This window comes from Chelmon rostratus, chromosome 18, assembly GCF_017976325.1.
Source record: "Chelmon rostratus isolate fCheRos1 chromosome 18, fCheRos1.pri, whole genome shotgun sequence".
NCBI lineage: Eukaryota > Metazoa > Chordata > Actinopteri > Chaetodontiformes > Chaetodontidae > Chelmon > Chelmon rostratus.
The window spans coordinates 19,891,137-19,908,538 of record NC_055675.1 but is presented as its reverse complement, the minus strand read 5'-3'; the positions used below and the strand labels follow the sequence as shown (position 1 = coordinate 19,908,538).

Here is a 17,402-nt window from a genome sequence, read left to right as displayed (position 1 = left end):
GCGTTCTTGTACTACTCACATTGTGGGGACATAAACCTGTTTACAAAGTCACACTGTGAGGACTTACCTCCCTTATGGGGACAAAACATAACTACCCATAATAGGTAGTGGTTATGGTTAGGGTAACTCTTCAACAAATGAATGTAAGTCTCTGTTATGTAACCAAAAGTAATGGAAACACAACTCTGTATGTGTCTGTGTGTGTGTGTGTGTGTGTGAGTGAATGAGATGGTGAGTCACTTCAGCTCTTGTTGCCACAGTAACTGCTATCTGGAGGAGAGAGAAAAACCCTTTAAAACACACTTTCATACACATTCAATAGCTCAATTAAAGCAGCAGTGTCTCCTCTCCCTCTTATTTACTAATAGAAAAAGGAAATAAATTCAAGAATTGTAATACCACACAGAATTATATTTAAAACATTTTCCACAATTATATTGGCCAAAAAATGCTAGAAAAACAGCAAGGTTTATCCCTGAAGCCTAGAATTACTAATGGATGTATGAATTTATTGACATTTATGTCACATTTATGTCAGTACTTCTCAGCTGAATAGAGGAATGATTCCTGGTAATATAATTACTCAGTTAATGAGTTAATGTCACCTGGCCGCAGCAGATATTCAGTGGATGGATGAACTGATTCAATCTGAAGTTCATTTAGTTTTTGCTGAACTCCACACAGATCCTCTTGTGAAAACTACGATCAGGAAAACTTTTATCAGGACCACAAATATTTTTGTTTGCCCACCTCTGCCTCATACAATCAGTTTGTTGTGCAGAGCTGCAGGAATGTGCTGAACCAGACCTCATCTGCACTGAAACACACACACACACACACACATACCTCTGAACCAGCTTGTTCTTATGTAGGGACCCCTGTGTGTGTGTGTCTGTGTGTGTGTGTGTGTGTCCTCACAGTAACTGTAGGATGATGAACACGTCACATCTCCGTCAGCTGGTGAGTTTTCACTTTTTTAAATTGTTCCTAAAGGGCAGCTTCATGTTTTGTCAAGTTTGTCTTAAAACAACACTCGGAGGAGATCAGTGTCCATACTGGCTGTGAGGTGATGTCTCCTAATTATTCAATTAAATTGTGAAAAAAATGGAAGTTGATTAAGTGGACAGCTAAAAAAAACTAAAGATGTGCTCTTATACCAATGAAGTTGGTGAGTTTTTAAGACAAAAGAGTTATTCTGTAAAATACGCTCGAGGGATCTCAAAGAAATCCTCAAAACCTAAAGTCTATCACCCCCATGTCAGGTCACGATAAAACTGCATTAAATCAAAACATCGGAACACGAGAGGCAAGACAGATGACACGGAGGTGATAAGTTGTGCTAAATCGAGAGCACTAATTATTATCTTTATTTTCCTCCTGGGCTCTGTTCACACCTAATCTACATATGTAAAAAAAAAAATCAATAATCAGAGTCACATTTGTGGTTGGGAGAAAATAAAACCACTGAAACCTGAAGATGGAAATCTGCACACAACCAGGCTCTCTCTCTCTCTGTGTGTGTGTGTGTGTGTGTGTGTGTGTGTGTGTGTGTGTGTGTGTGTGTGTTCAGCTGAGATAAAGCAGCAGTTCATTCAAATTCATTTATATTCCTGTCTCTCTGCTGATTCATGGCTGATGGAGCCCCAGGGGGGGGTTGTTTTCTGCCAGATGGTTTGATTTAGCTCCAAACTATTATCACTGTGGCTGTGGGGGTCAAACGTCAAACATCATGTGTAAATCTGTTAAAACAAAACATCCTGTTTTTCTTTTTCTTCTGCAACATTTAATAAATCCATTCAAATTAAAATCAGCACTTCTGCAATATCACCTCGTCTCTTTCTGTCATTTTACAGCAAAATTCATTTAAATATGAAGCAAAAACATTCACCCACATTTTTAAATTAAATTGTATTTATTCATTTTTAAATAATCGGACAGATCAGATAAAGAAAAGATTCTGCAGATTTACTAGTGATATGAAAATGTTGAATTTGAAATTAATGGAAAACATTGTGAGGAGTGCATTCTGCTAATATTAAATTAAATTTTAACATGTTTGCGAGTATGTTAGAGTATTGTCATTTTTCATGTATTTAATTCACTGGATTAGTCAAAGCAGACATTCAGATCTGCTTATTTTATCTATCAACATGAAATACACTGCTATTATAAAACCCTGTTCAGGCCAAACTTCCTGACATTTTCACTTGTTTTTCTTTGCAGATAAATGAAGGTGAATTTTCTGCAGATTCTTCCTTTAATCGGAACCTCTTTGTCTGGTTGTTGAAACAGAAGAATAACAAGGAACAACATGGCCGGGACAAAGAGAGTCTGACAGGTAGGCCTACATCTAACATTTTCTTTATGAGGGAATAAATATGAAAAAGACAAAGACGATTCTAAGAAAAACCACAAAGCTCAAGTAAAAAAAAACGGTACTACACAAAATACAGTGAAACAAAAATCAGATATAAAAACACTAACAAGAAAAAACACAACTTTTAAAAACAGTTTTAAAAATAACAAAATTAAAACAACACTCAATACGCACAGGAAAAGAAATGCAACACAAAAAAAGGATTAAAAATTAAAGTAATGAAAAATTAAAGATTAAACAAAAACATGTTCAACATACAGGATTAAAAACAGGAAACCTAGCAAAAGATTAAGAATCAAAAATGTAAAAAACAACAAAACAAAAAGCAAAATACCATTGATAAACATTTTTAAATGACAGAAAAATAACCAGAATAATGAGGCAGAACAAGAGTAAAACTAAAGAAACATTGCAATAAAACACTCAAAACTGAACAGAATGACTCCCAGAGCCACATGGTTCTAAGACGACAGCATGAAAGAGAAAACGCTTAAAATTAAATGTTGTCAGTTTGTCCTCTGCAGCAGCAGGACGTTAGTTTCCATTCAGGCCTGCAGGCATCGAGTCAAACCTCCAGAGTCTGGTACTAATAGACTTGCAGCACGTTTCACATCAGCGAGCAGGAGCAGCTGGATATTAATACAAACTGTTCAGTATGTGGGACAAACACTGTGACCAAGATCACAGCAGGACTGAACACTGCAGCACCTCAATATGAGTTATTACACGATGCAGCTGTTTTTATATGCTTATTATCACGTCACACATATCCGTGTCCACGTGTCCATCCCTGCAGGCTGGTGCTGAAATAATTAGTTAATTAATCTGTTAGTTAGTCAGCAGATTATTCTGCAAAATCAGCTCCTCAAATATTTAGATTTTATTTTTCATCTGTATCTTTGGGGTTTGCACAATAATTGTCAGAATAGAAGATCATCAAAATGATGGTTGGCTGCAGCCCTACTGTTGATTATTATTATCTGAATCTTCTATTAAATTTTAGCTTTCATTTCATTTGTATGAGCATCAACCTGCAGAGAGGTAACCCATCGATTTAGTTGACTGTATTATAATTAACTTCTTTGTTCAAAGTGAAATAGTTATTATTGTTATAATGCAGTGGAGAGCAAGGGTTACTGGTAAAACTGTCCCTGCTGGTGCATTCAAGGACGCTTGAACAGAACAGTTGTTGTTTTAAATATAAGAAACAGCCGAGTGACGATTCATGTCTGCTTATTGTTTGTCTTTGAGATCAAAATTTGTTGACAGGGATTAGAGTGACAACAATGAACCTCCATAGAAACAAGAAGTTGATTTCTTTGGAAATGGACAGTGGAAATGGACAGTGCATAATGCGTTCAGCGCTCCCCAAACAACAGACCATGTTAGGCGCCAACGTCTAGTGGTCTTAGCAATCATGACGAGAGCAAAGGAGGAAGTCCGGTGACTTAGAATACCGAGCGACAAAGTCAGCTGTATGAGGTCAGGGTGGATGGGTGGTTCAAATACTGGACAGGACTCACCAGGGAGACCGCCATTCATGTCCCATGTGAAACCAAAAGTCAATGTTGACGTGCTAATCTCTAAGCTTTGGCGACACCTGTAGTAACTGGCCTTAAGAGCAAATGCCATTTAATACTACGAGTCTCATAATTCACTGGGCAGCAAAACAAAATAGTGACAGCTGGTCACCTCTCTGAGAAGTTGGGGGTGTGCAGCCTGTCCCCTGCAGATCTTCATCTAACAGCTCACTGTGGCTGCGCCTTCTGGTTCTTTCACTCCCTGCAACATCCAATCCGAGGTCCTGCTGCAGCTCTGTGGGCTGGAATAAAAGCGTCTTCAAACACAAATGTAATTGATAATTATACAAATGCTTCTGTCAGACTATCAGTGTATTAACTGATTATAATCAAACACTGATGATAAGTCTGTAATTACTGTGGTTACACACTACAGACTCCTTACTTCTTTTTTTTTATGTGTTTGTGCGTTTTTACATCTGGTCTCTTTTTTATGTGTGGGTAAGTGAAACTGTTATTTCTTTATCCAATTATCAGGGTCCCAAAAGGGGGTTCAGGACCCCCCATAGTGCACCAATATATATCTGAGAAGTCACAAGATTCTTTCGCTTCTGTCGCTTTCTGTTAAATTTTGCAGTTTTTCCTGTAAATATGAATATTTTCTTCAGGACTTTAAAAATCCTACAGATGAAACGATCTCTGTGTCAAATAACTTTGCTTTATTTATATGTTTCTCATATGTCATGTTGACACTAAAGCCATGACCTTGATGTGGTTAAAAGTACATATTGCTTCTTTTTAAGGGACCACAAACCGAAAACACATCACTGTTTTATCTGACCGCAGTACAGAACCTCCATTAGAAATCTGCCCACTTTAAAGCTACAGTAACTCCTGGTTTAGCGCACACGTTGACCTCATCGCTCTGAATCTCTGGTGAGAAACAGAGTCGTCTAATAACTGTGTTATTATTTGTTATAGCTATTCTTTCAACATAACAACATTAATTATACTGTGTTGATGGTTGAAATGACGCTTAGACGGACTTTAATGTGATATTTTCCCACGAGGAGGCTGGTTGGTGAAACGGAGAAAATGTGTGTTTATTGTTTTCAGTTTGGTGGAAGCTGCTCATGTCTGTGCAGGTCTGAGGCTGATAAGACCCAGACTGGAGGATTATGGTAATAACAGGCTGCCGCTGACTGCTAGGTCCCATCACAGCCGAATGGGTGGGCGGGCTGCGGACGCTTATCACCGTGTTGCAGTGGGCGATTCTTCACACAGTCACATGACGGGCGACACCTTGATTCACACTGCAGCTGGACAAAGAACAGCTCAGCGGTTTTATCACCAAACCAGGACGAAAATGACGAGCCGACGGTGCATGTTGATTGTTCTAAAAGCACAAATGATCCTGTCAGTCGTCTGAAGTGTGACTGTTTTCGTACTCGAAGGACTCTGACCGGCAGATATTATCAGTAATAATCAGTAATGAGCTTTACCTTCGTGCTTCGTTTTTTTAGAAGGAATACCACATTTTCCAAATGCTTGTAAAACTCTTTCTGTGACTGTTATCTCACGGAGCAAAGGGACTAAAACAACATGTAAGCTTTGTCGTTGAGAAAAAAAATCAAAAACAATAATTTTCAGGTAAATGGTTGGTTTTTACGTGGTCAAGGGCATCAAAGAAAACCATTTCTGCGGCGTTGCGTGCCTCGTGTCGTACCCCGCCATCAACTCATCAGATAAGAACGCTGCTCTGCGGCTCCTTCAGCAGAGCCGGTGACCTTCAGGTTTGAAACAAAAACCTGTTTCCAGAACCAGACTTTGGTCAGTTTTGTTCGTACGAAGGTTTCCTCAATTCAGAGTGAGCACTGAGGAAAAAAAAAAAAGAAAGGACGCCTTGTGCATCTTTTCCAGGACGCAGAATGGGATGAAACTGTATGTACAGTTGCCAAGGAGACAGCAGGCAGAGGGGTAGTTAGAGGCTGTTAACCCACACACCCTGTGTTTTCATTCACACTGCTTCTCTCTGCTTCGTCCTCAGGAATCACTTCAGGAGACGCTGCCAAAGACACAACACGGGTAAGATCCCAGCTTTCATATAGCTGAACTTGAAAAGACGATTCATTTCACCTCTTGTTGCAGATGTTGGCCTGAGATTAAGGATGAATAGATCAGAAGAAATAACTTCACTCTAACAGAGCTTTTAGTTTTTCTTCTGTGGTGATGTTTCCTGCAGTGGAAAAGCAGCCCCGAAGGAGTAAGCCCAAGGGACGCTGCAGCTTTAAATGGACATAATTGAGTGTCAATGATCACCACATCAGCTGCAGAGTAACTAATGCAGGCAATCAGCGAGCTCGCACATGCTCTCCCCCCTAAAACAGAAATCAAAAAAGGCATTCCCATCAGCAGCCTCAGCTGTGCGTCCGTCACGCTCCCACGCTCACTTCACTTCTCATTTCTGCTCTGGTTGCAGCCCGCTGGAGCCTGCGCTGAGGAATTATCTGCTGTCAGGACCTGCCCGGGACGCCACCTCGCCAACGGGGACCGGAGCTGGACGGGGGGGCTGAGCCATGCTGTCCGCCGCCATTCAGATCTTGGCGTTTGCCCTGGCGCTCCTGGGCGTCCTCGGCACCACCGTAGCCACTCTTCTACCCAACTGGAAGGTGAGCATCAACGCCTGGTCCAGCATCATGACCCCCATCTCGCAGATGCAGGGGCTGTGGATGGACTGCGTCTGGTACAGCTCCGGCGTCTTCAGCTGCACCATGAAGAACTCGGTGCTGTCGCTGCCAGCATATTTGCAGACCACACGGGCCGCCATGGTTCTGTCCTGCATACTGGCATCTTTTGGACTCTGCCTCGCCTCCCTGGGGCTTAAATGTACCCGCTGGGGGGGCAGCCGCCGAGCGAAGGGGCACACGGCCATCGCTGCAGGGGGCTGCTTCATCCTGGCCAGCTTTCTCTGTCTGGTCCCCGCATCCTGGTTCACCAACGAAGTCATCACCGCCTTCCTGACCACAGACCTGCCAGACAGCAGTAAATATCAGCCTGGAGGAGCGCTGTGCGTGACGTTCATCTCCGCCGGCTTCCTCCTGGCTGGAGGGGTAATTTTTTGTTTTTCGTGTCCCGGAAAGAGAACAGGACGACCGGACAACGGTTCCTCCGCTGACCCTGACAGACTTCTAATGTACCTAGATGAGCAGCGGAGGCAGCAGCTGCAGACGGAGCTCGTACAGCTGAAAAACAGGCAAAAGACGGTTCAGCTGCAGATGGACAAAGTGAAGCTTGAGAAACCTCCTCAGGAGAAACCTGAACAGAATCAGGAGCAGAGACTCTACTCATCTCCTTCCAAACTCCCTCCAAAAGACATTAAGGACAGCTACAGCCTCCAGGAGTATGTTTAATCCTCACAGCCGAGAGGTGAAATGTGGAGTTTTCAGCGGAGGCTGTCTGGCTCATAAAAAGGGGGAGGTGGGCTGGGGGAGGTGTGTTTGAGGGGGAATAATTACCAAATGTAATACCGAATGGCTCAGAAATGAGGCCAAAAGCAGTGAGCAGGAGCTCTGTGAGGAAAAGAGGCGCTTCAAAAACTACACAGGCACCAAATGCTGTAAGTCCTTAAAAAACTGCCTGCAAAACTGCCACAGATTTCACACGCCAAAGGTCCGAAGGCAAAAAAAGAAAAAACGAGCTGAACTTGCTGATCACAAGAAAAAATCTGCGCTCTGCCTGAGTTTGAGAGCCATCATTTTCCAGCTGTAGATGTTGTCTGCCTTCTGGGATTAACTAGTGTTCGAGCAGAGCCGGCCCAAAGAGTCTGTGAACAGGATTTAACCACACAAACAAACAAACAAACAAAAAACACAGTTAGATTTAAACAATATCTGTATTACAGAGATTTATTTTAGGAAAAAAACAATGTTTTAACTTTAAGATACACTTTCTGATTTTGTTATAGCCCTCTGGAAACATAAACTTTGGCAACATCCCCCAGATTCCAAAAAATGTTTTTAGCATAGAGGTGCAAGCTCAAACTGATGAAAACTGATGAGATTCTAAATCACCATTTACAAAAATAATAAAATATACCTCAAATTACAAAACATTATGTAAATAGTGTCAGACTACATTACCATGCAGTGTTGGTTAGCATAATCTGATATAGCCCACTGCTTTAGTAAATCATTGATTTTAACAGGCTAGCTGTTAAAATAGCATTTTAGTTTTGTGATTTTCTTCAGTTTTATAAATCAAGTGCAAACCTATAAAGGACACCAGACCCAAGTGCATATCTCTGCCTAAATAACATTATCTGCATTCACGATGTCAAACGTATTTGTACATTAAGTAAAAATATACAAATAAAAATGCAGTTTTAAAAATTACAATTTTAAAAAATGTACTGCAACACTTGTTATAATGCTCTTAAATTATGACAAAAAAAGAGCACAGAAACCCAACAGTAGTTCACATATTAAACTTGTTTGGGGAGCCTGTGTTTGCATTCATCGATACTTTAAATGGAAAATAAAAACCTGAGTAAAATTCAAACAACACCTCTCCTTTAGAGGTTTCATGGAAGATAGACAAAACGTTTTTTTAAAGAAAAAGAATAAGACATACAAACGTACACTCCCTGGTTTTGCTACTGCTTTATTAAAAGTCTGAATTTCTCCCCAACATTTGAAGTTTAAGTTGTTTAATTTAAATGTTATTTTCAAACTTTAAAAAATCATTCAAAGGAAAACATACCACACATATTGTGTGTAGGCCTGAAGGCTTCCTCATTAGTCACCCCAGGTTATGTGTAGATTATCAAAATGCAATTTCAATCATTTCAATTCAATTTAGTGTCATTTATATAGAGCCAAATCACAACAGAGCTGTCAGGACCTCACTCTTAAATCTACAGAGACCCAACAATTCCTCAGTGAGCTGGTCTGAGTAAAGCAAAATTATAAAACAGAAGTACATTATTCCCTTTCTAAAATGTCTTGTGAGACTTTTGTGACAGTTCTGTTAAGCAGCACAACAAAATATTGGACAGTATCTTCAATAAGAACACAATATTTTATTGAAGAAACCTAACAATGGTTCACATTTTCACCTTGTTTCAAGGCCACCTGTGTTCCTGTGTGGGCCGGCTCTGAAATGAATTTCTGGAAAACCTTCCCAAGCTTCAGTGCTATAGATGCTGCTTTCAGCTTAATTTTAGTGAACGCTGTCGTAGAGACAGCATCAAAAACATTGCTGATCTATCTCACGGTGTCGTCAAGGATTAAAAGGAGTCCAGATCCAAATCTTGATGCTTTGGCGTCCGCTCCGTCTTTTCCCAGCAGTTCAGGGGGAGCCCAGAGGTGCAGACCAGCATGGAGAGCAGTAATGATGCTCTTTGCTTTCCCATTATCCTCTCACCACGGTTGGATGCACACTGCACACACACCCCTCCACCATCCTCCTTCAGCTGTATGAAAAGGACATCCAGTTATTTGCAGGATGTGACTAAAAGCCTAATGGAGACCGGACAGTTCACAGTATTGTGTGCGTTTGGTGGGCGGTTGTCCACTAACCTAAGGTGAGCTGTCAATCCAACATGCCAATGCTTCTTGGACATAAAGAGGACAGAAACCGCTGAGATCAATACCCACACTGGCTCTCAGGAAAAGCTTCAACCTGCGATGGAAAACAAACATTGAGAACACAGATTTGATTCATGAGCGCTGCAGCGACATTTCTGACAGCGACGCATTAACGCTTATAGCAGGACACATTCAGGCACAAGCGACCAGCGACCCAAACTCAAGCCACCAGAACAAAGCATGGCACGAAGACAAAAAGACCTCAACAGAACCAGTTCTGTATTCTGTAAGTCAGTGTTGCTGTTTTCTCTGCTACTGGACTCAAACCTCACCCCACCTAGAACTGCAACGCAACACGTGTTGATGAACAAGTGGACAATTTTGATGGTTTAAAATGTTTTCTGGACACTGGGGTCGCACCATTTTCTCAACCAAAGCCAGAGAATGTTTTTTTAAATGTACAACATCTTAATTTACTGAAGGTTTGAATCTCTGACCATGACTATCAAAACTAACTCTTGTGGTCGTATATTTTGATTTTTATTTGTTTGCTCTCCACCTACACATTATAAGCAGTTGTGTACATCTGAACTAAACTACAAAAAAGTAAATAAAACATTTCACATAAGTCACATAGATTTTGGACAGATTTGTCCCAAAAATGGCTTTATTCCTTTACATTGATATTTGAAGATTTGGGATTTCACGTTAAGCTTAAAAACAAAAGTCACAATGCATTGTTTGGCTGTTATGGTGACATCTGTCCGCGCTGTTTATTAGCTTTTAGCAGGTCGATAGTTCCTGTGAAAGAAACAAAAAATAACAACAAGGGCTATAAGAATGTATTCTGTATATTGTTTTAGTTAAAACAAATACATGGAGTTACTTTCAAGAGTCTGAGTGGTGTCTTTAATGGGAAGTCAGCTAACTAGGTAGCAAACTACTGAATGCTACAGAGCTAGCTTGCTAGCATTAGCGGTAACTTGAAGTGCATAGGAAGCACTATAGCACACATTCACAATGCCTGTGTTTTATGTAGTTCGTTTGTTAACCATCTAGCGATCAGCAGGAGCCCAGTCGGTTAATGGTGGAATTGATGTAATATTAGCTATTGCCACCACCTGCATCTTTTGTGAGTGGTTAACCTGGAAAACAACCATAATGTAAACGTCAACATTTGTTGCTAGTTTAATCCCCTGGACATTAAAAGCTACCCACCCTAGCAAAAACAAAACAACAGTCATCCCGGAGCACCTTGCTACCAAGGTCGTGGACCCAACTGCTAACAAAAATGTTGTATACGCAGAGCTGTCAACAGACTTGCTGGGGCCCGGGGACAAGAAACCACCAGCAAAGTCATTTATAACATCAGTGAAATCCAGTTTTTGAGCAAGCTCACGCTCAATGGAGAGCATTGCTAGGTTGCTAAGCCTGCCCTGTGACATGGTGGAGCGTAGTTAGTTTTAGCGTTTGCTATAATACACAGTGGCTTGTAAACCCAAGATAAATCCAGCCGCCAGACCCAAGTCTGTTCCCCCTCGCGCACCTGCTCCCCACAGACTAACATTACCTCCCTGATCTCCCATCACCTTCTCTCTCCTCCGATCAACGCGGGCAGCATGTCTTGTCATGTCTGTCTGTCTTGCGGCCAGTGACAGACTCGAATCGGGCTTTGGTCACGGTGATCGCGCGAATGTAAACTTTCAGTGTTAGCGGCTGTTGTTCACTTACCGACATCACCGTCCACGGCCAACTCTAGCCCTAATTCTCTGGCTTCTTGTCCCCCTTTTAAAAACTTCATCATTTTTTCTCGTTCACCTCTATGATCTTCCTCTTTTTCTTTTTTCTTTTCTTTTCTGCGCACCCGATTTATGACGACTCGCCATATTTAGAGTTTATAACAATGACAGATTTACTTAAATTTCCCGCTTCAGGGCACGTATGTAGCGTAGCTTTAAGTGCACCAGAGCGGGGTCAAACCATTCTCTGCCAAGACGGGTGGTAGGGGTGTTGTGCAAAAAAAGGAAAATATATATATTTGAAATATTTCATATGTTTAAATTTTCAATTATATGTTGAGAAGAAAATAATATTTAATTCATCAGGCAATGATTTAATGAAAAAGAAATATGTGAATGTAAAGTAAAATGAATTAAGGGTCATTCAGGGGCCCCTATGGTCCTGAGGCCCGGGACAACGTACCCGGTTGCCCCCCCCTGTCGACGGGCTTGTGTATCGTCCATACTTTTGCATGCTTTCATTTAGTTTCTAGAGTAGAACATACTTGATGTAATTATGATTAAGATTATAAATATTCTAAATGTTGTAACACAGTAACCTTTCACATGCTGATAGCTGTTATGTTTATTTGCTGACATTTATTTACCATGATGGTAATTTCAGTATTATATCTATTTGATAGGCCTATTAACAGAAGAAAACTTGTCCAGCTTTCATCAGTTGGTGTTATTGCTAGCATGAAAGTGTTATTGCTTTGGGTGGGAGATGTGAGCACATCTGTAATAATGAGCGACCACAAACATTATTGTTTTGGAGAACAGTTCTCTTACATCTTTCTCTTTCCACCATTTCCTCCTTTGCTTTAAAAACTCTTAAACCTCTTCAAACTGCTTTTCCCTGCTCCGAACAGTTTTTCTCCCCAGGAGTGTGTTTCAACACTGTACTGAGAAGTAAACCCAGTTTTTGCCTCAGTTTGAACTGTAACAAAAAGTTCAGTGGTGATAAAAAAAAATCAGTTTCAATCAAATAAAAAAAAAAAGACAAAAAAACAGAAACACCCTGTTGAAAATGAAAGTGAAAATTCACGAGCGTCGCCCTTATCATCACATTGTCCTGAGGAGACTGTCAGTGTGGACAGTCAGCCTTCCTGAAGATAGTAAGAATATGCTTTTGATTCATTTCTTTCCTAACTTGATGATTTATGGTATATTTACATGGCTGCTCACTGTTTCTTCATAATATCTGTCTAATAATGTTCTTACACCGACTGTAGGAGTGCAGGATGTGTGAAGACAGTAGTACGTCTCATCATACACACATTTTTATTACAGCGTTAAGGACAAGATTTCAGTTATGTTCATGAACTGAAGTCACACCACTAAATGAATCATAATTTAAGAAGCTTTATCATTTTGAGATTTTGTGTCTGTTTAGTATGATTTAGTTTCACTTGATTTATTTAAAGCCTTCTGTTTTTTCTTTAGTTGATCGTTTTTCTGATTATTGATCATTTTGATGTGTTCGGCTGAGTTTATTGTCCCTTAGTTTGACAGACGTCACAGCTATAAAACTCTTAAATATTATAAAACAAAATCTCTTTCATACACTGAATCAGTAATTCTATTAATTCGCTTTAGCTTGTTCAATCCTGTTATTTTGTTTTTAATAGTGAGGGTTTTTATAACTCAGTTCCACCAAAAAATTAGATGCAACAGTTTTTGGCTTTGATCAAAGCTTTGACTGAAAAAAAAATTCTTTTGCTTTTGCAGGATATTGAGTAATTTTGTTACAGTAATAAGTACAAATCGTTTCTCTTTCAGTCACTGCAAACCTACACTGAGTTGACTGTATATGTAACTGTTTTATTCTTCAGCCATGGGAGGAAAAAAGTCCAAATCTGAGGCTCCCCCACCTCCACGTAAGATTGTTGAAAGAAAACACACTTCTTATTTATGGCAAATTACAAATTGCTGCATGATGACATGATCCTCTGTCTTCTCTGAACATGTGTGCTGCTGTTGTTAGTTCTCAGCAACCCATGGAGGACAATAAACTGGGGGTGAGTGTGTCTGCACCTTCACTTTGAGCTTTTTTAAAACAGTCTGTCGCTGCACAATTAGCACAGGTTAATGGTTGACCAATGGCAGTGGCTGATGGCCATGTTTGTTTCTGTTTGATGACATCACGTATGATTAACTTCCCAGTTGTTGTGTGAAATCTGGCCATCAAACAAAATAATAATGTATACAAATAGAAATAATGTATTCAAAAGTAATGTGATAGAACTGTTTGTGGTTCCTGGTCTCCATGTCTTACTGTAACATCCTGAATCATTTAGATTTGTTGTCGGTGTTGTTGAAGTCTAACATAATGCATGTTTCCCCCACTGAGCAGACGCAGACAGGATGCTTTGCAGTATGTGACAGACTACAAACCTCAGACTGAAGGCCAGCAGCTCAGGATTCTTCTTCATGGGCAGACTGGAGCAGGAAAGTCCAGTTTCATCAACTCTGTCCAAAGTGTCTTACTTGGCAGAATGTACTCACACGCTTTGGTGGATAACACCAGTCACGACACTTTTACCAAAAAGGTATGAAGATCTTTTGATTTTGTTAAGAAAACATTCTAAATTCATCATGACGTGTAAAAGCTTGAGTATTACATGTAGCATTATGTAGTCTTCAACTAAGGAGGGAAAAGTTTCTTCAAGGGGTTTCTGCCTTTGCAGTTGAAGGGAATTAAAATACAATAAGAAAACTCAGGGTTCCATGAGAAGAGCTGCAGAAAATCACTGTAAGTGAATATAATCAATCAATAAATAAAATTATGGGACCATCATAGCATCATATTGTGAGACAAGAGCAGAACAATCCACCAACAAAGCTTTTATTCAGGAATGTTATTCAAATCTGCAAAGAAACTGTTGAAGGTATAGCTACAGATATAGTTGACAGGAAATGACTGCTGCCGCATCTGTGGGCTTCTTTTTTCTGCAACTGAATGTCCTGGTTTACACTCAGTTCACACGGGAGGCTGCTCTTGTGGTTAAAGTCTGGTGACATGTAGACAAGTGAAACTGCTTCTACTTCTCAGTTAAAAAGAAAGAGCAACCAGCTTTGACTGTTGACAGGAGAAGGTATAAAATAAGATAATCCCTTATCAGGGAAATCTAAATGTTACAGCCAGCAAAGTATGTAGACAAGTATTACGTGTCAAGCTGCATACTTAATATGTTCACCACCCCACCCTCTAAGTCTTTGTGGGGGTGGATGAACTTTTTTATTGTCTGCTTTGCAGCCAACGATGAGGACAGTCATGGTTTGTATGACCACCAGAGGCCAGTAGTCAGAAAAAGCACTGCAGGAGATCAACTTCAGGATTTTTTGGACAGTAGATGTGTGATTTTTGTGATTTTTAGTGAGTTCATAAATTAAAATCTCACACACTTTTAAATTCAAATGCTGATCGTGAACTGTCAAGAAAATAGTTTGATAGAATGAGAAGTAACTCAACAAAATGCATCAATCCAAAACGACAAATGAATTTTTAGCACATGGTAGCTGGGTATCATCAGTGTCTGTTTAGTTTTTATTTTTACAATTTTCTCATGTGTGCTTTACAGTACACAACCTACAAGATCCAAATCGGGAGCTCAGACGCCTTTTATCCTTTTGTCTTCAATGACATCATGGGCCTGGATCCAAAAAAAGGCGTCTCTGTGGAAGACGTCAAACTGGCTTTGAAGGGACACGTCAAGGAAGGTTACAAGGTACAGTTGCTGCAAACTTTGCAGATTTTTTTCTACAAAATTAGGTAATGTGATGCTTTTGAATTATTTATTTATTTATACATACTGCAACTGTCATTAAAAAGGATTTAAATCTGCTTTCCAGTTCAATCCTGAGTCTAGGTTATCAGAGGATGATCCATTCTACAACAAATCTCCGACTGCGAATGACAAAGTGCATGTTCTGGTTTGTGTCATTGATGCAAACACAGTAACTTCCATGAGTGACAGCATTCTGCATAAGATTCGGGACATCAGGACAGAAGCCAGTCAACTGGGTGAGAGCAGAAATCTCTGTTTTTTCTTTCCAACAGTGAATATCAAACACTTACTTCCTGTAGCTGTTTGTAGTCTTCATAGTCACAGAGGAACCGCTGTGGTCCATTTGCAGTTATGCCAGTTGCAGGACTCAGTAGTTTTTGTCATGTTGTTCTGACAGGGATTCCTCAAGTGGCCATTTTCACCAAACCTGATGAGGTCTGTGCTGAAATCAAAGCAGATATAAAGAATGTCTACAAGGCCCGGTCCCTGAAGGAGAAGGTATGTTTAATTAGTAATTTTATGAATCATAAATCTTACTACTCTCATGTTCAAACTCAGGGAACTGTCATTTCCAAGCACTGATCTGATACCATGAAATGTTTTTCCCTGATTTAAAATCTAGAAAACTCTCTGTCTGCAATAAGATGAGATGTGAGGGAGCATGAGCTGTAACTGTACCTTCACAGTCATTGAACACATGCTTGAAACAAACCTTTTCAAATGACGTTTGACCACATATTGTTTGCTTCAAACGCCCACACATGAAGGCGAGGTAAAAAGCCTGCTGTCATAAGTCCTGTTTCCATCCAGATGAGGCACAAATTTTAATCGACCTTTTAAAAAATCAGCAGAAGAAAGTGCTAAAGGTCGACCCCTGCCTTTTTAAAATGAATGATGGATCAGTCATGTCTGGCCAAAACCTGATCCACATTAAGTCAGTATGGGTCCAGCTGATCAGAGCAGTGCAGTGACCACAAAAGCTTTGACTGTTCTGAGCTTGAGGCTGTAATCTAAACAGAGAGGATGTGTTTTTTTTAAAACACAGATGGAGAGGTTCAGCGCAAACATGGGAATTCCTATGAACTGCATCTTCCCCGTGAAGAACTACCATAACGAAATTGACCTCAACGATGATGTTGACTCGCTGATCCTGAACGCCCTGAGAAACATCATCAACTTTGGACATGACTGCATCAACTTCAGCAAGAGTTCTAAGAGATAGTCATGTTTTAAGACAGCATGAAAGGGCTGTTTACCATGGTGTCAAAATAACAATCTACAACATATAACCAACAGGCTTTTAACACAATAATGTTCATGATTTGATTATTATTTTTTTTTTTTTGCTTATTTGTTTCTATGTTTTCTGGTTTAAAGTCCAGTTGGTTTCAAATATGTATTATGTCTCAGTGACATTAAAGGTCCATATTTGCCATCTAGCTGTGAGGATGCAAATTGCAACCAGCTGAATACCCTCGTCTCACCCTCCCCTACAGCTCTCATGATCCAGTGTTTGTCTGTTCTGGGCTGCTATAGAAACATGGCAGTGCAATATGACCAAGTCTGTGGAAGAAGATTATTAAGAGTTTAACAGTCAGAAACATTTTTCAGACTGTGTGGGAGTAGTTTGATCAGATTTGAATGGCATGACAGATGGGATGTCATCTTTTTTTAACTTAAGTCCACTTCAAATCAGTGAGGAGAGCACAGAGAAACATGAGCAATAGAAGTAGTGGAATAAATACAGCTGTTCTAACTTTGCCAAAACATAGTGTTTGTTCCCTTTTTTTCAGAACATCTACAAAAAAGCAGGGAAATGCCAAATCTGGAGGCTAATGACAGCTTCTCAAAGGCAAAATCCAAACACAGCAGATGTCCCAATGAAACGACTAGCATTGCTACACCAACCGCTTAGCATTAGCATAGCTTTCTCTTAGCATTGACTTTCTAATTCGCCAAATTAGCTATGAAGTTTTTATGTATTAACAGCCAGAAAATCAATGTCAGTCAGTATCTGTGTTGCAAGAGGGCCAGAAATATGCTCCACCAATAACTGCATTATTACTATCTCTCCCCTCAAAATCACAAATAAATCATAATGTGTACGTGATGTGCATATACCTTCAATAATACATAAATAAACTAGGTGCTGATTTTAAAATGTCTGTTTGTGTTTTCATACGTGTAATACAGGGATGTTCACTGCATTTTGCTTTCAACTACGTATGTGATCCTGACCACCTAATTGTAGTCACTACAACTAGCTAACACAAACCTTGTTGCTGTGATATTTTAAACTGGTTGGCTAGTGGTGATTTTAGGATTCACTGTGTGCACCCTTGCCTCGATGG

The 17,402-nt window shown here is 40.1% G+C and overlaps 2 protein-coding genes across 2 annotated transcripts; both read left to right on the top strand.

The window, feature by feature from the left end:
* Positions 1–6,473: 6,473 nt before the first annotated feature.
* On the top strand, positions 6,474–7,307 carry LOC121622322 (claudin-20-like). The gene has a single exon (XM_041959271.1). The coding sequence runs from the start codon at positions 6,474–6,476 to the stop codon at positions 7,305–7,307; it is 834 nt and encodes a 277-aa protein (XP_041815205.1).
* Positions 7,308–12,311: 5,004 nt separating this feature from the next.
* On the top strand, positions 12,312–17,206 carry LOC121622045 (interferon-induced protein 44-like). The gene is made up of 8 exons (XM_041958857.1): positions 12,312–12,378; positions 13,096–13,140; positions 13,248–13,281; positions 13,617–13,812; positions 14,845–14,991; positions 15,116–15,287; positions 15,449–15,549; positions 16,097–17,206. Exons 2-8 carry the CDS (start codon positions 13,098–13,100, stop codon positions 16,271–16,273), a joined length of 870 nt encoding a protein of 289 aa, XP_041814791.1. The 5' UTR covers positions 12,312–12,378; positions 13,096–13,097; the 3' UTR covers positions 16,274–17,206.
* The last annotated feature ends 196 nt before the right edge of the window (positions 17,207–17,402 follow it).